The 19,863-nt window shown below is 43.0% G+C and overlaps 1 protein-coding gene across 1 annotated transcript in view; it reads left to right on the top strand.

Annotated features, from left to right (window-relative positions):
• Positions 1 to 19,863, top strand: part of WBP4 (WW domain binding protein 4) — an 80,459-nt gene that overhangs the window by 43,631 nt on the left and 16,965 nt on the right. The window contains exons 7-8 of the mRNA XM_029603179.1: positions 398 to 468; positions 9,883 to 10,091. Of these exons, the coding sequence (XP_029459039.1) occupies positions 398 to 468; positions 9,883 to 10,091 (280 nt within the window). The remainder of the gene's footprint in view (positions 1 to 397; positions 469 to 9,882; positions 10,092 to 19,863) is intronic.

The following is a 19,863-nucleotide window of genomic DNA, read 5'->3' as shown; positions in this document are numbered from 1 at the left end:
ATGTAAGGTTGTCCTTACCTTCTAAAAAATATCAGTGAGCTCAGGGATCTATAATGAACAAAACGTTTTTTTTTGTCTATTTTTTTTTTAAGCAGATTATGTATATTTTAAACTGTAAATTGTTTTGATTAAATTTTATTTGTAAAAGCGGTATACAAACACTTTAAAATAAATAAATAGTGGCCAATACCCTCAGAAGACCGAGCATGATGACTATATGTCTTTATTCAGTATGAAAACTGTGTAGTTACAGAAATTGCTTTACATGCCAAAAGTCACAGAAGCAATGAGAGAAGGTTGGGTTTTGCTTTTAGTTTGCAAATAATGTTGCTATACTGAAGTATGAAACATCGCACCACACACCTCATCTTGTTCTATGTTTGTTTTAATTAGAAAGAACATCATCTACATGGGTTAAAGGTGTTACTGAAGAGGGTCACATCTATTATTATAATACAGAAACCGGAGGTAAGCCAGCTTTTGCTACTGAGTGGAATGTCTAACTAGCGGTTCATTCTGAGATTAAATTGGTCTTTTGAAACATGTGGTTTCTGGATATTGTTCACACTAGATGCCTGAAACAAAAGTTACTTCTCAGCTGAGAATCAGATGACTGCTGTGCTCTGTAAAGTCCTTCTGATGACCCACAAGGCTGTGGGTCATGCCGTCTTGCTTAAGTGGCTGCTGCTTCACCAGAAGTGGGTCATGCAACAGTCTTGTCTCTACAAGCAGGATAGATTTCTTAAACTTTCAGCCATTAATGTAAAAGTCAGAGTTGCAGCCGCATGCAGTAAAAGATTGTCTTGTGGTTGGAGCCCAGAACTATGAAAACTGGAGAACCTTGGCACAGTCTTTTTAATATGTACATTGCCATCTTGGGTGATCTTTTTTTGATTGGGAATGCGGTCTAAAATGTTAAATAGATTTTTCTCTTCCCATCTATTACCTTGTAACCCATGAGCAAACCATGTATGTTCTCTGTGCTCAAACTCTAATTGTAAGCCATATGTAAACAATAAAAGTGGCATTATGGTTTATAAGACTCTCTAAAAACTGCAGACTCCTGTGAAACTTCCACTAGTCCTGCTCCAGATGGAGCAACCTGTTATTTTATTGAATTTCACATATTTCCTGATCTCATAAGTGTATCAGCTTCCATGTGGAGATAAAAGGAGATTCTAGTGCCTTGCCTGTCATTTGGTGTTTGGCTCTGAGTGAATTATTTAACCTCTTCATTGAAGCGATCTTGTGTGAATTGTGTACTGCACTATGTAATCTGATAGCACTAGGTGAAAATATATTATAACAGCATGATGCTGATAATGCACTATAAAATAAGAGCAGCATTTCCTAAGGACGGGACAGTGAGAGTGGAAGGAAATCTAATGCTTATTAATTTTGTACTGCGTGATTTAACCAAACATGTTTCAAGAGAGCCAAGTCAGCAAATTCCAGTATTTCTTGATATTTAATGCACTGATTTTAATTGAAAATATTTAATAATTGGTATGGGCATTGCTTGTCATTTGAAATTTTGCTTTGCATCACTTATTAATTGATAACATACATTTCGGAGCCTATGGGAACAAGCACACATAAGGGGACCCTTTATATAGTTTATGCAGACCTCTGAGTTGGCCAGTTGTATGAAAACATTTCAAAGGGAGCACTTGGCTATATTAAGTAATAAGGGCACTTCTCATTTCCAACTATATGTTTGTGTATACAACTGTGTGTCGATTCATTGAAAGAACCTAAATAGGACATTTTAACTGACTGATCTAGACTTCCCCAATTTTCAAAGTCCCAGTAAGCAGCCACTCCAATCCTTTGAACACAGCCCTAGAAAGACTACAGCATTATTAACTGGAAGTCCTGATAAATCTGTGTAGTATTTAAAAGGGGAAGCCATGTTCAGAAGTCAAGGTGGCTTATTGCTCAGCTGGGTGAGCGTAACTGTTAGTAACTTTTTGATCTGAGTGATTCATGAGCTAACTTATTTTAAAGCTTCAGGGAGCATCCATTTGGGTCCAGCAGCAGCAAAACTGACATCAGCAAGCCTCATGTATGGCTTAACTGATTCTGGCACAGTTAGAAAAACAGAAGTTAGCCACCTTTGTTTATCTGATGTTTGGACTGTCCCATCCCAAATGGGCAATCAAAGCAGAAAGCGACAAAGAAAGCAGAGCACTCCTGAGAAATTCTTGTGGTTTAATGTAGTGTAATGTACCTTCATTTTCAAATTATTGTAGCGTGCTTTGAAAGCAGCAGTATCTTGTGCAGTTGAAGACCTGATATAATATAACAGTGCGAAATGCAATCAGATATCCACTTGGAGAGAGTTTGCTTGCTAACAGACACGCCCTGGTTTACTGGGTTAAAGGAAATAAACAACTGGGAGTATTTCCTATAAGCCTTTGATCTTTCCAGATACAACAATCCAAATTATTTTACAGTTTATGGTGCAATGAGCTTATTCACCTTTATTAGAATGTGGTTTTGGAAAGAAAGTTAGTAGAACTGTTTTTGATTTAAGTGAAACTGAGAAACTAGTTTTGCAAAACGTTTTGAGTCTTTAACACTACTCTATTTTTAAAAAATGTGAGTATAGGGAGAGGCCTGCAGCTCGCTCACTCTGTATACTGAGGTTACTGCAGTTAAAAACACAAATTTCCAGGAAATAAACTGAAAGTCTTTAGATGCTAAGGGAGCAAAAGGTGATTTAATGAGTTGTGCAAGCACAACATTTAAATCCCACAGTGTAGGTAGGTTCTTTAGCGGAGTTTGAAGATGAAACTGGCCTTTCTAGCTACTATAGGTTGCTGAGAGCTAGGAAGACCTGAATGTTGGTGTACCATTATAGACTCTTAAGTATTACAGCACAAAAGAACATCTTTTCCCTTTTAAAACTATTAGATCTTCTCAAGGAAAGTGTTCTTGCAGCAAGAACAACTTCTACTTCTGAGGGTAGATCCATAGCCTGCACTAATTTACTTCCAGCATGCAGGCTGAAAGTGTGAAAGATGGAAGATGAGATGTTCCATTGTATTGTACGATCAAGTTTGGGAAGATGTTCAAGCAAATAGACTGAGAAATGGCAAGGTGTTGAAACCATACTTGACATGGCCAATAGGGAGCTATTAAAATTGCCTTTCCCCATCTTCTCTTAATTTGAGAAGCATTTTGGGTATGAGAAGTATTGGAGGAAAAGCATAGTTTAGTTTAACAACAGTTTGTGTCCCGTATCCTCAGTAAATAGTTCAAAGAGGATGACAATGTTAACATACATAACCTGTATTGTATTATTTTATTTTTAATTATCTAGAAATTAAGCCTAGCTACCAAATATTCTGTACTATAGTTGTATCGCCTAGCATGAAAAATACATTGAGTAAGTAAGTCTTTAGCACCTTCTAAAAAGATTTCTCACAGGTCTATCCAGTACCGAGCGGTAGGAAGAGCTGCGTTAGTGCCTGCGGCACCCGCGGTTGCCGCACGCACAGTGCAGCACACCTATCGCTCGATCCTGAACACTAATTTTATGTAAATGTAAACCGCGTCTGTGAAGCCTTAGGCCCGCGCAACCCATTGTACTGGATAGAGCGCCTATACAGTATCCTGGGTGCGCGGGCCTAACGCTTCACGCCACGCTGGTATCTGTCATTTGAAATGACAGATACCAGGAAGTCGGGACTGCCAGAAGCAAAAAAAAAAAGTTGCTTCGCCGCTGTGTCTCTTCTCCCCTCCTCCCGGAGCAGGGCGCGAAGAAGAGACACAGCGGCGAAGCAACTTTTTTTTTTTTTTGCGTCAGTGTCTCTTTTCCCCTCCCAGAGCAAGGCTGCTTTTCGCGCCCTGCTCCGGGAGGAGGGGAGAAGACACAGCGGCGAAGCAACTTACTTTTGCATCCCCGACCTGACCCGACTTACTTTTGCAGCCGTCCGGCCATCTGAAGAAGATATCGTGGCTCCTGCCTCCCGGAGGAAGATGGCTGCCAGCACGGGGGGAAAGCGGGCCCCTGTGCATTCAATTGGCTGCTCAAGACGTGACGTCACATGCCGTGACGCCAAAAGTGGATGTTCTTGTCTGGCCGTCTCTAAATGGACGAATGTCCCCATGGAGGGAGAAGCGGCCCTGAAGGATGTGCATGATTGGAGGATTGAGGCCATCCCTAAGAAAGCAGTTGAAGCAGTGATAATGACACTGTAGTTAGCTTCTTGTTGTTCCCTGGTGGCTCGCTCTTGTTTGCTTCTCTCTCAGGAGGTTGAGGACTCTGAACTGAATTCCAGGGCATTTATGGAACCTGCAGATGAGGACTGCGATTTGGTCCTCACCTCGGCCAGAGAAGCGACTTCGGTAATAGTGGCCAGGCGTTGGTTATGGCTGAAAAATTGGTCAGCCAATGTGACCTCCAAAGCTAATCTTACAAAATTGTCTTTTAAAGGCTTGCTCTTGTTTGGGAGCAAGTTGGAGAAACTGGCCAGTAAGTGGGGCAAATCCCTGGTTCCTCGGTTGCCGGAGGATAAGAAGCAGTTGCTGCGCCCCGTTGGTATGAGGGGTCGTCTGAGGGGCTGCAAGCAGTTTCAGCCCTACGGAGGAACAACCTTTCAGAGGGCTGGGCCTTTTGACAGATCTCAGTCCTTTCGTCCCAGACAGCCCAAGCGAGGCACAGACTCAGGTAGTTGAACTTCCCAAGGCTTCCAATGAAGGTTTGCTAACCCACTCCCGGGAACAGGAGATGGGGAGCGCCACTCTCTTTTATCAGAGGTGAGTCAAGATCACTTCAGATCAGTGGGTCCTGGAAGTGATATGAGGATATGTGCTGGAGTTTTACAGTGGTCCTAGGGATGTGTTCATGGTTTCCCCTGCCACTTCCCACAGAAGAAGCAGGCAATGGAGTGTATACTGTCAAGGCTCCTCAGTCTGAGGACTGTGGTTCCAGTACCTACATCTCAAGAAAATACAGGTCGATATTACATTTATTTTGTTGTGCCCAAGAAAGGGAGGGCTCCTTTCATCCCATCCTGGATCTCAAAGGGGTCAACTGTCATTTGCAAGTGACTCATTTTCACATGGAAACATTGCGCTCAGTGATAATGGCCATGCACTCAGGAGAATTTCTGACATCCTTGGATCTGTCCAAGGTGTACCTCCATATTCCTATCTGATTGGATCACCAATGTTTTGCGGTGTTGGGGTGTCATTATCAGTTTTGAGTGCTGCCTTTGGGTCTTGACCACCATTCCCAGAACTTTTTCCAAGATTATGGCGGTAGTGGTGGCAGAGTTGAGAGAGAATGGAATCCTAGTACACCCATATTTGGACGACTGGCTGATTCGGGCCAAGTCTCTGGAAGAGAGTTGCCTGGTGACCCACAAGGTGATCTCCCTGTTGCAGGAGCTCAATTGGGTGGTTAAAATAGCCAAGAACAATCTTCAGCCATCTCAGTCGTTGGAGTACCTGGGTGTTTGATTCAACATGAGGCAAGGCAAAGTTTTTCCTACCAGAAGCTTGTATTCAGATGTTGATGATACAGGTACCTCTTTTGGTGAACACTATACACTCGACAGTGTAGTTCTATTTACAGGTACTCTGTTTGGCGGCAACTGTGGAAGTGATGCTGTGGGCGAGGATGCATATGCGTCCTGTTCAGCGCCCCCTGCTGTCTTGTTGGAACCCGCAGTCTCAGGACTATTTGATTCAGCTCCACCTGCTGATGGAAGTCTGCTCTCGCCTCCAGTAGTGGTTGCAAGCGGCTCATCTGAGAAAGGGAGTTTCCCTAATATTGGGCTGGTTGGTACTCATGACAGATGCGAGCCTCCAGGGTTAAGGAGCTCCCTGTCAGGAACTAATCGCACAAGAGCGCTGGAATATAGAATAGTCTCTCTGGAATATCAATCGACTGGAAGCCCGGGCGGTCTGGTTGGTGTGCTTGTAGTTCAGCTGCAGGGTCGAGCGGTCCAAGTAATGTTGACAATGCAATGATGGTGGCTTACATCAATCAGCAGGGAGGAACCAAGAGCCAGCTAGTATCACAGGAGATAGACCAACTTATGGAATGGGTGGAAGTGCATCTTCAGGAAATCTTGGCCTCGCATATTGCAGTAAAAGACAATGTAAGAGCAGACTTTCTCAGCAGGGAGAGTCTGGACCCAGGAGAAATGGGTATTGTCAGTCGGTTTTTCAACTGATGGTTCACCGAGACCTTCCGTTTCTAGACCTGCTGGCAACTTCTCGCAATGCGAAGGTTCCTCAGTTCTTCAGTCGCAGGAAAGATCTTGGGCATCGATGCTCTCATGCAGGTCTGGCCAGGGGACAGCTGTTGAATGCCTTTCCCCCGTGGCCCATGCTGGACAGAATAGTTCGGAGGATCAAAGGCTACAGGGGATGGTGCTCTTTGTGGCTCTGCATTGGCCCAGGAGACCATGGTATGCAGATCTGTGAAAACTCCTGGTAGACTCCCCCTCCCCTCAGACTTCCAGCACATAGGAATCTGCTGCAGCAGGGACCTGTCCTTCATGAAGATCCAACTCTGTTTTGTCTTACGATATGTCCCTTGAGAGGGCTTACTTGTTGAAGCGTGGATATTCTACTGCAGTGATTGCCACCTTGTTCGAGCACGCAAGAGCTCCATCTCCTTAGCCTGTGTATGGGTTTGGTGAACGTTTGAGGCTTGGTGTGAAGATCGAGGATCCTGCTTATTTTGGAATTTTTGCAGGATGGTTGAATAAAGGGTTGGCCCTTAATTCCTTGAAGATACAGGTAGCAGCTCTTGCCTGTTTCAAGGGCCAGGTGAGTGGCAAATCCTTATCTCATTCTGATATGGCCTGTTTCTTGAGGGGAATGAAACATCTTTGTCCTCGCTTGCGGTTACTGGTACCCTTGTGGAGTCTTTTTTTTAACTTTGTATATTTGAAAATTTAATAAACAAAGTATAAACTTTACATAGCAATTTGAGAGATATTATAGGGAACCTAAAAGAACCAATATACCAAAGATAAACAGTATATAGAAAATCATTCTCTCACTTATTACAAAAGAAATTGGGGGGGTAAGAAAAAAGAGAACAAATAAGAAACTCAGAGAGAGGTGCATGATTAGTCGCTCTGGCATTTAAGAAGTCCCAGAATTGCTCTGGACTAAAAAAAATAAATGAATTAGCATTCAATTTAATTATACATTTACAATGATATCATAGCAAAAAGCTTGTGCCTAGAGCCTGAGCTTCAAGGCGCATATCCAGAAAAGCTTTATGCCATTCTTGTGTAGCTCTGGCTAAATCAGGATATATCCTGACTAAACCACCATGAAAGGAAACATTTAAATTTTTGAAATAAGACTAAATTACCAGGCCTAGGTCCTGCTCAGAAAAGAAGGAAACCAACATTGTAGACCTCTGTCACTTCCATAGCTGAATTTTCCAAAAATGCAGATAGATTAGAAAGATGCACTGCATTTTGAGTAAATCCTGACTGATTAGAACTCTGCTTATAAGGAAGAAACAGATATTTATTAAAGGCAGGAATTTTATCAGGTGGCATTTTCAAGATTTTAAGAAAATATCTCTTGAGTGTAACATAAGGCAATTCACCAAGAACTTTAGGAAAATTTACGAATCTCAAATTTAAATTCCTTAAATGGTTTTTCATGGATTCCAACCTTCTAAGAGAAGACAAACACTCACAGATAATAGAGGCATTAGTGGCCTGTAAACGTTTAATATTATTCCCTAAAACTTGAATGGAGGTCGAATGTTCCTGAAGAATTTGCTGATGATTGTGAGCAACAGAATCCCAGTTTCTGGGAAACAGTCTCCAATCGCTAGGATTGATCGTTAAACATCTGGGACAAACCAACAATCAAATTCCTGAGGGACTCCAAAGTTGACCACCGCTGGGTTAATAATCCCAAAAGAGGGTTGAGGTGCCATATGCTCAACTTCTAAGATGGTCCCAACCTCGGATGCACTCCCCACCAGGAACTCCAGGGACAAAACGCCACCAAAGGCACCTTCCTCTGCGGGATGTTCAAAATGCGGAGGCTTAGAATAACTCTGCCCTCTGCCAGACGAGACGCCGACATCTCCCTCCATGTAGGATTGTAGGATGAGGTCATCATCCAGCACCTCAATGAGATCACCGCACTGGGTGGAAGCAAGCAGCGGGGTTCTAAAATCCAGCGGGCTGAGAGGCTTCCCCAGGCGACAACAGAGTTCCTTTCTCTGTTTCGCCAATGGGGCTCGAAGCCTGAAAATCTGGGGTAGGGACAGTGAATTTGGTGCTCAAGTGCTAGTCCAACTGGTGTGAGAATTCGGAGGGAAAAATCCTCACTCTCCCCTTTCTCTTGTGGGTCATAATTCAAACAATCGAGAAACAAGTAAGTGTCTGAGAAGGAAAAAACCCGCATCCCACACCACACCTTGTTGAGTCATAATCTGGTGTTGGATTTCTTGGCGGGCCCTACGTTTCATCTGTTGCGTGGCCTTTCATTGCAATTACTGACCTTGAAAATGATGTTTCTGGTGGCGATATGTTCTGCGCATTGAATTTCCAAGTTGCAGAACTTGTCTTGCCGGGAGCCATTCCTTCAGGTGACTCCAGGAGTGATACAGCTGTGTACTGTTCCTTCTTTCTTGCCTAAAGTACTCTCAGATTTTCACTCGAATTTGTCCATTTCCTTGCCGTCTCTGGATAAGGAAAGAGATGCAGAGGAATATTGCCTGTTGCGTCCCTTGGATGTCAAGAAATATGTCTTGAGGTATCTGGAAGTTTCTAAACGTTTCCAAAAGACAGATTGCCCATTTGACCTTCATGGTAGAGGTAAACAGGACGAGCCAGCTTCGCAGGCTACAAAAGCTTGCTGGATTAAGGAGGGAGTCACAGCCGTGTATGTGGCCGCTGAAAAGCCATTGCCTACTCATATTAGGGCTTATTCCACTAGGGCTCAGGCAGCGTCATGGGCGGAGGTTAGATTGTTGTCTCCTGTTGACATTTGCTGAGCTGCAAAGTTGTCCTCCTTACACATCTAAGTGTAGGCTTAGGAGGACGCAGCCTATGCACTTGCAGTTTTGACTAGACCGCGAGAAGCCTCCTGTCCTATTCAGGACTAGCTTGGGTACATCCCACTGGTCATGAATCCATCTGTCTAGATGCTAGGAAATGAGAAATTACTACTTATCTGATAACTTCCTTTTTCTTAATCTAGACAGATGGAATCAGCTTCCCGGCCTTGGCTGTCGAATGATTTGTGTTATGGTCCTCCTGTGTGGCTACTTTTTCCAGGGATTACTGGTAAGTGTTCATCCAATCCCTAGATTAGTGTTCAGACATTCTTTGCCTGAGTTCAGTGTTTCCTGTTGGTTGATTACAGAAATGGTTATCTTTTATTAATCAAGTTTTGTTGCTGGTCTGACCACAATTGGCTTTTGAAGAGAATACTGGCAGGCTAATGTCACTGCAGGAGTATATATACTGTGAAATCAGTTTGCTCTGTCTCCATCTGCTGATAGAGGTGCATAGCCCACTGGTTCTGAATCCATCTGTCTAGATTAAAGAAAAGGAAATTATCAGGTAAGTAGTAACTTCTCAGTGCAAAACTGTTTAACAAAAAGCTGAATATGGCTGTACAAAATGCCACAGTGGCTTCATTACTTTACATAGCACTGCCCACAGGTTTCCATTAGATTTGGCAGCTCTTCAGAGATCTGCACTGAATGTAGAACGAGTTACTCATTGAATTAAAAAAAAAAATGCCAAGGTCAGTCTGTGGTGTGTTTGACTCTCTGTTAATCTTCGTAGTGCTTTACCTAAGGAATAAGTAGATTCTTCACAAGCTACAAGTGAGCCCCCAACATACAGGTTAAGGTATATTCACTGTGTTCAATAGAATCCAAGTGGGAAAAGCCAGAAGGCTCTGGGGCCTGCAGTGATGATCCCCAATCTGGCAAGAGCAGTGAGGATGAAACTGCTGCAGAAGAAAGTAAAGCAGTAACTTCGAAGGAATCCACATCCACAGCTGATGAAAGCACGGAGCAAGGAGAGGAGAAGACAATGGAATCCAACACAGAAACACAAAAGCCTAAAATAAACTTCAGGGTAAGTTCTCATTTCCAACTCTTTTATATGAGCAACCATGATTATCGTATCCTTGCAGGGCCATAATTTTCTGAGCAACTGTAATCTTTTTATTAGATTTTGACCTTTTGATTATTGCTGGTTGGGTGGTTTAGTGACTTTGTACAGAATGACAGCGGAGTCCCTTCCACAGGTTATGGTAATTGGGTATATGACAGCAATGTTCCAGATATTTGTGAAAAAGATTAGGACGCTCATTTTCGATTTTTATTTTATTTTCCTTGGGAATTTGTGTTATAACCCAAAAAAAAAAAAAATCAATGGAAAAATTACTTTTCCACTGATTTTTCTCCTGTAACAACAAAATTTTTACACAGATTTTTTTTTTTTAATGTAGAAAATCCCAGGGAAAATAAAAACTGAAAACGAAGGTCCCTAGAAATTAATAATTGACACTTTTCTGGCATCATAGATAGTGTCGAAGATGAATGTCACACTTCTGGCAGACTGTGCCGCCGTCAGCCATAACTTGGTTAGGAGGAGTTTTACATGACATCTACAATAGTGGACAGTATGTTAAAAGAATATTGTTTCCTTATCAGCTAAAAGTTTATCTGTTTCATTTCCTGTGAAATGCTCTCAAACATAGGGGCTAATCAGGGATGGTAAATCCAGGCTCAAAACTCCAAAATGCTTGGTTCCTGGTTCAGATTTGCAAAATGGTATAAATTTCACATGAGTGGAGCTTCTGAGACCCTAGCCGGAAGATTTGGGATTTAGGCCAGGGAACATCCTGTGTTGGCTGGTGTATGGAATTAATATATAAACAAAGGAGGAGATGGATGTGGCCATTGGATCCCATTCCACCAAAGATAAGAACCCCTTCCTGGTTAGTGAAGCTGCTGACAGCTGACCATAGGGTAGCAGTAGAGCTTATCTTGCCAGCATTTAACATTTAAGTACAATAAGGTAATGATGGAGAAAGGCAAGGGTGGAGTTGGCCATATGAGGCACGTACATGGGGGAGACTTAGAGAAATCAGAGCAGAGAAGATTTCTAAATTTATATCCTTACAAAAACTAACCTAGTAAAGGTGGGACTTGGATATATTATTATATTTTTTGGCTTGGCAGAAAAAGGTTGAAGGATCCTTCAAAGGATTATGGAGCTGTTGTATATTGGGTTTATACCAGAATAAAAGTGATAGTGCTCCCAGTGAACTTTATGGCTTGCAGAAAATCTGTCATTTTTTACATAAGATAACATTTTTATAATATGCTTTACCACAAAGCATGGAACAAAAAAGAAAATAATGCAAACAAAATCATATATAATAAAACATCATAAAATACGATAACCATAATTTATCTGTAATTGTGTGATCCAAAAAAAGTAAATCCAGAGCGCAAAAAATGTTAAATGGGCAAAACCTGCATAGTACAGGGTAAGCACCATTGTATTTAGTAGTTTGCACTTTCAGAGAGCACGGAAAATGAACTGGCTACTCAAGTCACCAAATGGTTCCATCAGGTTTCCCTTTATTTATTTATTGAACCATGTTGTACAATAAAATGCCTAGAAACAAAAAAATATAATGAAATCTAGTTTGCCCAATTTCATTCAAAGTGCATTGCTGTAGGACCTTAATTGATCTCTGGCGCTTTTACCTTCTTGGCAACTAGAGAGCCTTTTGTGCTTATCCCAGGCTTTCTTGAATTCCCTGTTCACCACCTCCTCCAGGAGCTCATTCAATGCATCCAGCAAACTTTCTATGAAGCTTTAACCCCTTGGAATCTCTTACTGTGATGACTTGTTCTACAGCATTCTTTACTCTCTAAACGTTTTTCTGCCTTATTTATATGTTTGAAGTGTTTGAATGTGTTTGTCATATCCTTTGCCATCATCTCTTGTCCTTTAGCATCTATAGTTCTGTTTAAATGCTTAGTCATCTCTGGTCTATCGTAATTTTCGATGCATCTCTAAGTGAACAGAAGCAGACACAAAATCTGTACATGGCTCAAACTTAAAAGTGGCAAGTTTCTGAAGTTTTAAATTCAAAATTACTAATTATTTGCGATTTCAACAGATTGAAAATAAAAAAAAAAAAAAAAGAATATGATGCATGCAAATGTTTGGACATCCTTCCAGTTGATTCATTACTACTTAAAAAAAAAAAAAAACAAACCTTGTTGAATAGGTCCAAAACGTTGCTGATTCATTAGGCCTTCGATTAGTTGAAACAATTCCACAGTTTTAACAAATTATTCCTGATCATCTGGCCAGACTAGTATGAACAAGTGGGGGACTTATTATTAATTTATTCACTCCTTCATTTATTGCCCATTGGTCCTTTTCACTGACACTGACAACTGGCAGTAAGTGATGCAGTGAATAAATTAATATTAAGTGCCCTGTGTGTGCAGGTTACCAAAACAGATGCTAAATTTATAAGCATCTGTTTTATCCCGCAACAACTAGTTTACTGGCACAAAATGCATGCATAATATACACGGCCCTGACTGTGTATATTGTATGCCCTGGAATTTATTTTTTTTTACTCAAGACTTTTTTTTTTTTTTTTTTTTGCATGGTGCTGCTTTCTGTGGTTCTTCCTACTTAGAGTACTTTCCATATAGAAGAGGGCAACAGACAGGTTTATTGAAGCCAATAAAATCTATTTTGTAACTTTTGGAATAATAGTTCAGTGCTAACTGTATATTTATTGAGGGAAGTATTATTTTGTGGTTGGTTTTTTTTTTTGTTTTTATTTTGGGTGGGTGTATATAGATAAATATAGATAGATAGATATCTCCTATCAGCAACCTGAAGAGAATTAAAACTGGAATTTTGAGCTTCTGGCTGGCAGCATGATTGCCTGCCTTTTGGCAAATGGTTCAACAGCTGATTGTTTGAGAATTTCTCTGCCAGCCAGAAGGTCAAAATTCCAGTTTTAATTCTCTTCAGGTTGCTGATTGGAGCAATCAGATATACACAAACACAAAGAGAGGCAGATATCACACCACATCCAGGCAGGTACCTCACAGTAACAGCAGCACAAACTCCTTCCACTGCCAGACACATTGTAAAAAAAAGGCACTCAACATCTATACTGCAAACTTATCACAACATAACAGTAGTAACAGCAAGAACTCAAACAAGAACCCTACCTCTTAAAAAGCAGCACAGTAAACATAACACTGATTCCCAGAATACCAAGATAAATCCGATTGCTATAGATCCCTACACAGACACCATATGCTAGCAAAATCTGTGCCCTTGGTCACACGCACAGAGCAGAGACAGATCCTCACCAAATACAGAATAAAAGATCATAAATTAGAACCAGCATTTTGCAGATAAAAACTGAAATGGAAACTCCAAGAAACCAGACTCTGTCTACAGTGTAACAATGACAGAACGACCATTCCTCATAAAATAAAATCAAGAAATGTAAAGCATCACTTATAATAGAATCATACTAATGAAAGAATAAATATTTTAAAACTACTGACAAATAGAACAAAATCTTTTAAAGTCATATACATTTTTTTAAATTTCCCAAGCACCAATTAAATATTTCAAAACCGCACACGTATCAAATAACACACAATTAAAACTGAGGATAAAAAAAGTCCCTGCTGTCCATACCTGGGAACTTAATTTCCAGTCACTCTGAGATTGTCGAGGATTAGGGGGCTAGGGCGACACTCAAATTTTATCCTCTCTCGCTTACACACACACACACACACACGCACTGGTATGTTCATTCTCTTTTACCATCTTCATCTTCATACACAGGCTCTAAGTCCCTCTCCGCCCCCCCCCCCCCCCCCCTGCACACAAAAGCTCTTAATCCCCCAGATTCCCTCATATACACACACAGGCTCTCACCCACATAGACCACCCCAGGCAGGCATCTATTCATTCTCACATATATATACACACACAACACAGACCAACCCCCAGGCAGCACCCATTCTCTCACACACACAAACCCCCATGCAGGCACTAATATATTCTCTCTCTCTCAGACCCCCAGGCAGGCACTCATATTCTCTCTCACTCTCATCCACAGACAGGCACCCATTATGTCACACGCACAGACAGACCATTAGGCAGGCACCCATTCTCACACACACACACACACACAAAAGGCAGGCCTCTCTCTTTGTTTTGCTGGCAGCCTCGGAGACTCTCTCATTCCTGCTGACACTGTCACCGCCACCGCATGGCTGTTGGCTGCTCAGATCTGAAAAGCAGAACCCACAGAGTACTGCAAATGATCTGGAATAGTTGTCCACAATACAGTGTTACTTACACAACAATATTCTACATGGGAGCATTATTGGAAGGAGAGATTGTTTACGACATTGTCATCTAAAGTATATAAAACAAAACTTTTTGACAAGGTTGAAACTTTCTGGAATATATGCTAATGTTGTACAGTCAATAAAAAAAAAATTGAAGCTGAAAAGAAGTTGGATATTTCAGCAAGACAACAATCCAAAACATCCCTCAAAATAAAGCATGAAGTACTTACAGGAAAGAAACGTGAAGGTTTTGGAATGGCCTTAAGTCTCCAGACTTGAATATTATTGAAAATCTGTGAGAAATACATGCAAAAAGACCTACAAATATATCTGAGCTAGAAGAGTTCTGCAAGGTGGAAGGGGAAACAAATTCCAAAAGCCTGTTAGCTGGCTACAGGAAACATTTGGAAACTGTTATTTCTAACAAAGGAGATGTTACAAAGTACTGACTGAAAGGGTGTGGTGTCAAAACATGTTTTGTGGTTTATTATTTTGCCCTATGACTGTTCTCTCCTGAGAGCTCATTTCCTCTGTGCTGGCCTGCTGGTCGTGTTTGACCTCATCACTGTAGTTCAAACGGCTTGGGATGCTGACGTTACTCAGAATGAGGCATGGATAGCACACATATGGCCATTGTTTAGGGAGCTAATGCTAGTACTGTGTACTCTGATTGGCCCTTCAGATGGGGAAATAGCCCCAAAGTTGCTAGAATTCAGTAAACTTAGCTGGGAGTACAGAGAGCAGATCTCTGTACTAAGACCCTACTACAACTCAGGTGACAGCAAATTTCCTGAAGTTCTCCAAGCACAGGTAAGTAGTCAAAAGTATTTAGCTAACTTTTATTGTTTAATCTTTGGTTTGTTTTGGGTTTTTGTTTTTTTTTTACCTGTAGCTGGTTACAAAATTGTTTTTCCATTCACTGTTCCCACTTTTTATTAATAAACTAAATAGTTTGCTAGCTTTGCCTGCCCTGGACTGATTAATGTTTCCAGTTTTCTCTGTAGTTCTTCTCCAGGTGTATTTCTAGGAACTGTGTGACCCCTGGGTTATGTGGGGTCCCTAGAAACCACCAGTGGATAGCTTGCAGGTGGAGTACTTGCCCAGAGGCAAGTAGGTCCTAATTGGTAGGTGAGAGGATGCCAATGTGTAAGCTCGTGCAGATACAAGCAGGCCTGGGCAGTGCTTAGCAAGACCCTCCAGGTGGCCACAGGATTAACCTGAGTGGGTATTAGAGATAGCACTGAGGCATTACATCAAATTTCCCTGTATATATCGAGATCAGAACAGACTCCTGGGTTTTGCCTCCCTTCCAGCAGATGGAGACAAAGAAAGTTTCACGGACACTGTCTCTTAACCCAGTGTGCCACCTGCAGCTCCTCAGTATTTCTCTGTCTCCAGCAGATGGAGGAAGTGCAAAATCTGCAGTTCTATACCTGAAAAAAAATAAGAAGAAGTTTTGATCAAGCGAAGATTCTCTCCCAGGAGGTTGGCAGGTCCTGATGGGACCATCCCTCCTGGTTGCAGCGGCGGTCAAGCAAGCTTTGGGGACCCTAGATTGCTCACTGGATTTCACCTGAGGTGAAAGCTGGTGGTCCAGTTCCCTCACTTCCGGGAGGATTGGGAGAAGCCTCTGCCACACTTCAGATAAGATTATTCCTTTTTTGTCTTTTATAAAGTTTAAAACAAATAAATAAAAACGGTAATGAGGAAATCAAGGGAAGCAGATACGTTTACTTTACTTTGTTTTAATCTCCTATTGCCGGTGGTAGAGGGCGACAGCTTCAGCAGTGCATATTTTGTTTTAGGCTCTCCCGCTGCCTTTCCTCCCTCAGGCGTCTGCCACGCGGTCGCAGCCAGGCCTGATCATGCCAAAGGAGTGCCGATACACCACATATGATGACAGCTCCATGCACCTTTCTCATTCCAGCTGCTGTTTCCGTTGCCTCTCTGGTGGAGAGGGCATATCGGGAGGGACTGCAGTGGCAGCTCAGAAGTAGCATGATTCTGGTGAGCCAAAGGCTGCAATGCAAGCGTGGGAATGGCAGCCATCTTAAATACGCTTGGCGCTTAGAGGAAGACTGCAGCGAGGGGAAGTGATCTTCTGCCCCAGCTTTTTCCAGCCAAGTTCAGGCCCGGGGGCCCATGGAGGGCAGTTGGAGGATTCTAATGGTGCATCTCCTTTTTCACCTGTTTGTCCTGTTGATGCACAAGGCATTTTTAGCCCGCAGAGTTGCCCTTTCCTAAGCAGAGGATAGCAGAACCTCACCACAGGAAGAAGTCCAGATTTTTGGGGGCCACTAGGATTTGGAAGGTCCTTCTGGTTCAGGGGCCACCGAGGAGAGGGTTCTTTGGAGGACTCTGATCAGGGATTGCCATCTGGGGATGGTTCTCCCGATGCTGATCCTTCTCGACAGTTCTGACGATGGAAGGCGACAATCCCAAGATGATTCGCCTCTTTCTGCAGGACCAGGCTGACCTGGAGGAAGTATCTGGTCATGACCGGCTTGAGGGGTCCAGCCAAAACTTTTCCTTTTCACAAGTCAAAGAGTTGGTAGTCAGGGAGTGGGGTACTCCAGAGACTGGCCTTAAAGTTAGGTCTATGGATAAGCTTTATCCTTTGCCCGAAGACACTTTGGAGCTCTTGAGGGTGCCGAAGGTGGATGCTTCGGTCTCTACTGTGTTAAAAAAAAAAAAAAAAAAAAAAAGACCACCATTCCAGTAGCTGGCACAGCAGCTATTAAGAATTTGCAGGACAGGAAGCTTGAAATACAGCTCAAGAAGATCTTTGAGGTATCTGCTCTGGGCATCCATGCAGCTGTGTGTAGCAGCTTCATGGTCTGGGCTAGTTTGAGATGGGTACAGCAGTTGCAGAGTGCCAGAGATATGTTACCCCAGGAGTACAAACAAGCTGTGCGATTGGAGGTTGTGATGGCTTATGGTGTGGATGCTTTTTATGACCTCATTCGCACTTCTTCCAGGATCATGATGTACATGGTTTCCGCTAGGAGGCTTCTTTGGTTAAGAAACTGGTCAGCGGACATTTTGTCAAAGGCTCAGCTGGGAGTGTTGCCTTTTAAAGGAAAACTTCTGTTTGGGGAAGACTTGGAGCAGCTGATCAAACATCTGGGAGATAACAAAGTGCACAAGCTACTGGTGGACAAGCCAAAAGGGTCCAAAGGATTTCTCCCAGAATGCTCTCAGTTTTGGGGGCAAAGGCATTTCCATCAGAACAGAGCTCTGGCTGCTTGCCAAAGGAAGACCCTTGGGGAGGTCGCAGTCCTGGAGCCAGTCATTTTGGGGACGCAGAGCAGATTGAGACACCTCCAGTCAGGGTAGTGGCAGAGCCAAGCCAGCACAATGAGGCGAGGCTGACCCACTCCTCTGTTCCAGTCATCGGGGGTTGTCTGACTCATTTTTACGAGGAGTGGGTTAGGACCAAGTTGGACCAGTGGGTTCTAAATGTGAATAGGACAAGGCTATGCTTTAGAATTTGCTCGGCCACTCCGAGACCTGTTTATGGTGTCTCCCTGTGCGTTGGCAGAGAAGAAGTTGATCATTCAGCAGACCATACAATGGCTGCAAATGCTGGGGGCCATTAATACCATCCATCAGGATGAGCAGGGGACGGGGCGTTATTCCATTTATTTTGTGGTGCCAAAAAAGGAAGGAACCTTTTCGTCCCATACTGGAATTAAAGAAGATAAATGTAGCTCTCAAAGTTTCCCATTTCCGGATGTAGATTCTGAGGTCCGTCATAGCAGTGGTGAGAATCGGGGAATTCTTGGCTTCCTTGGATCAAACGGAGGCGTATCTGCACATAGGGATTCACCCAGACCATCAGAAATACCTCAGATTTATAATCCTAGGGAGGCATTTTCAATTTTGCGCTCTTCCATTCAGCCTAGCGACAGCCCCAAGGAATTTCGCCAAGGTGGTGGTGGTGGTGGCAGCAGCCCTCAAAAAGGAAGGCGTGTGCTGGTCCATCCATAGCTGGACGATTGGCTCATCCGGGTGATGTCGGAAGACATTTGTAGACGAGCGGTGGACATGGTGGTGCAATGCCTTAGTTCGTTGGGATGGATAGTGAATCTGTCCAAGAGTCACCTTTCTCTTTCACAGGTTCTGGAGATTTTGGGCACACGCTTCGGTACCCGAGTGGGGAAGGTTTATCTCATGGAGGAGCGGATTGTCAAGCTGCGGACGCAAGTTCGGAACCTGTTACAGATCTGGGATTACTTGCAGGTATTCTGTTCCATGGCCTTGACCTTGGAGATGGTCCCAAGGGTGTTTGCTCATATGAGGTGGAGGGGGCTGCCCACCAGCACTGGGCACTTTTGAGATGCTTCACTAAAGAGAAAAGCTCAAAAAATGAAAAAAATCAGCTTTAAAATGTGGAGATCGCTATGAAGAAAAACAGTGAGCATGAGACCCGCCCCTTTGTGATGTCATCCAGCCAAGCGTCGAGCCGGTAAACTGCACCATTCCACCTGGCACCAAGGCGGAGGGGGCTGCCCACCAGCACCGGGTACTTTTGAGATGCTTCACTGAAGAGAAAAGCTCAAAAGAATGAAAAAAATCAGCTTTAAAATGTGAATGAAGATCACTATGAAGAAAAACAGTGAACATGAGACCCGCCCCTTTGTGATGTCATCCAGCCCAGCGTCGATCCGGTAAACGGTGCCATTCCACCTGGTGTCGCACGCCGAAGGGGCGCAACAAAGGGGCACTCCCCTTTGTGTACCCCTTCATGCAACCCTTGGTGCAACCTTTTTTCGTTTGTTTGTTTTTTCTTTTTAACTTCTATGTTTCTTCCACTTTTGTTTACCTTTCTCTTTTTTTCATAGTTATCATTCCTTGTTAACAATTTTCATTGTTATTAATGTTAAATGTATTTGACAAAGGTAACTTTTTTCCTGCATCTCCTGTTTTAATGTAAACCGGTATGATTTGTATATTATACAAGAATGTCGGTAAATAAAAATAAAAAATAAATAGAGGCCTTTACAGAAAGTGTTGCTATCCCAGTGGGATCCGATTTCATAGCAGTTTCATCTTCGACTACTGCTTACAAGTCTGCCAGATCTAGTCTTTCGTGGTGGCTTGGCTGGAATCATTTGTGCCGAGGGGTGGACCTTAAGGTGCCACAGTGGATGGTGGTGACTACCGATGCCAGTCTCTCCAGTGGGGGAGCTGTGTGTCAGTCCCAGTTAATGCAAGACCAGTCGTTGGCAGAGGAAGCGGCTTGGTCCATCAATCGCCTAGAGGTAAGAGAGGTATGGTTGGCCTTGCAGGAGTTTCTTCCTCTTTTGCCCAACTGTGCAGTCAGTCCTGTCCAACAATGCAACGACTGTGGGCTACATCAACTGCCAGGGAGGTTGCTCTGGAAGCGAAGATGCTGATGTCCTGGGCAGAGCAACATTTGGCCTCAATAGTAGCCTCACCCATAGCGGGATGCGACAGTGTGCAAGTGGATTTTCTCAGCC

This window comes from Rhinatrema bivittatum, chromosome 5, assembly GCF_901001135.1.
Source record: "Rhinatrema bivittatum chromosome 5, aRhiBiv1.1, whole genome shotgun sequence".
NCBI classification, from domain to species: domain Eukaryota; kingdom Metazoa; phylum Chordata; class Amphibia; order Gymnophiona; family Rhinatrematidae; genus Rhinatrema; species Rhinatrema bivittatum.
Note: the sequence above shows the minus strand (reverse complement) of the source record. Positions and strands in the feature narration are given on the sequence as shown.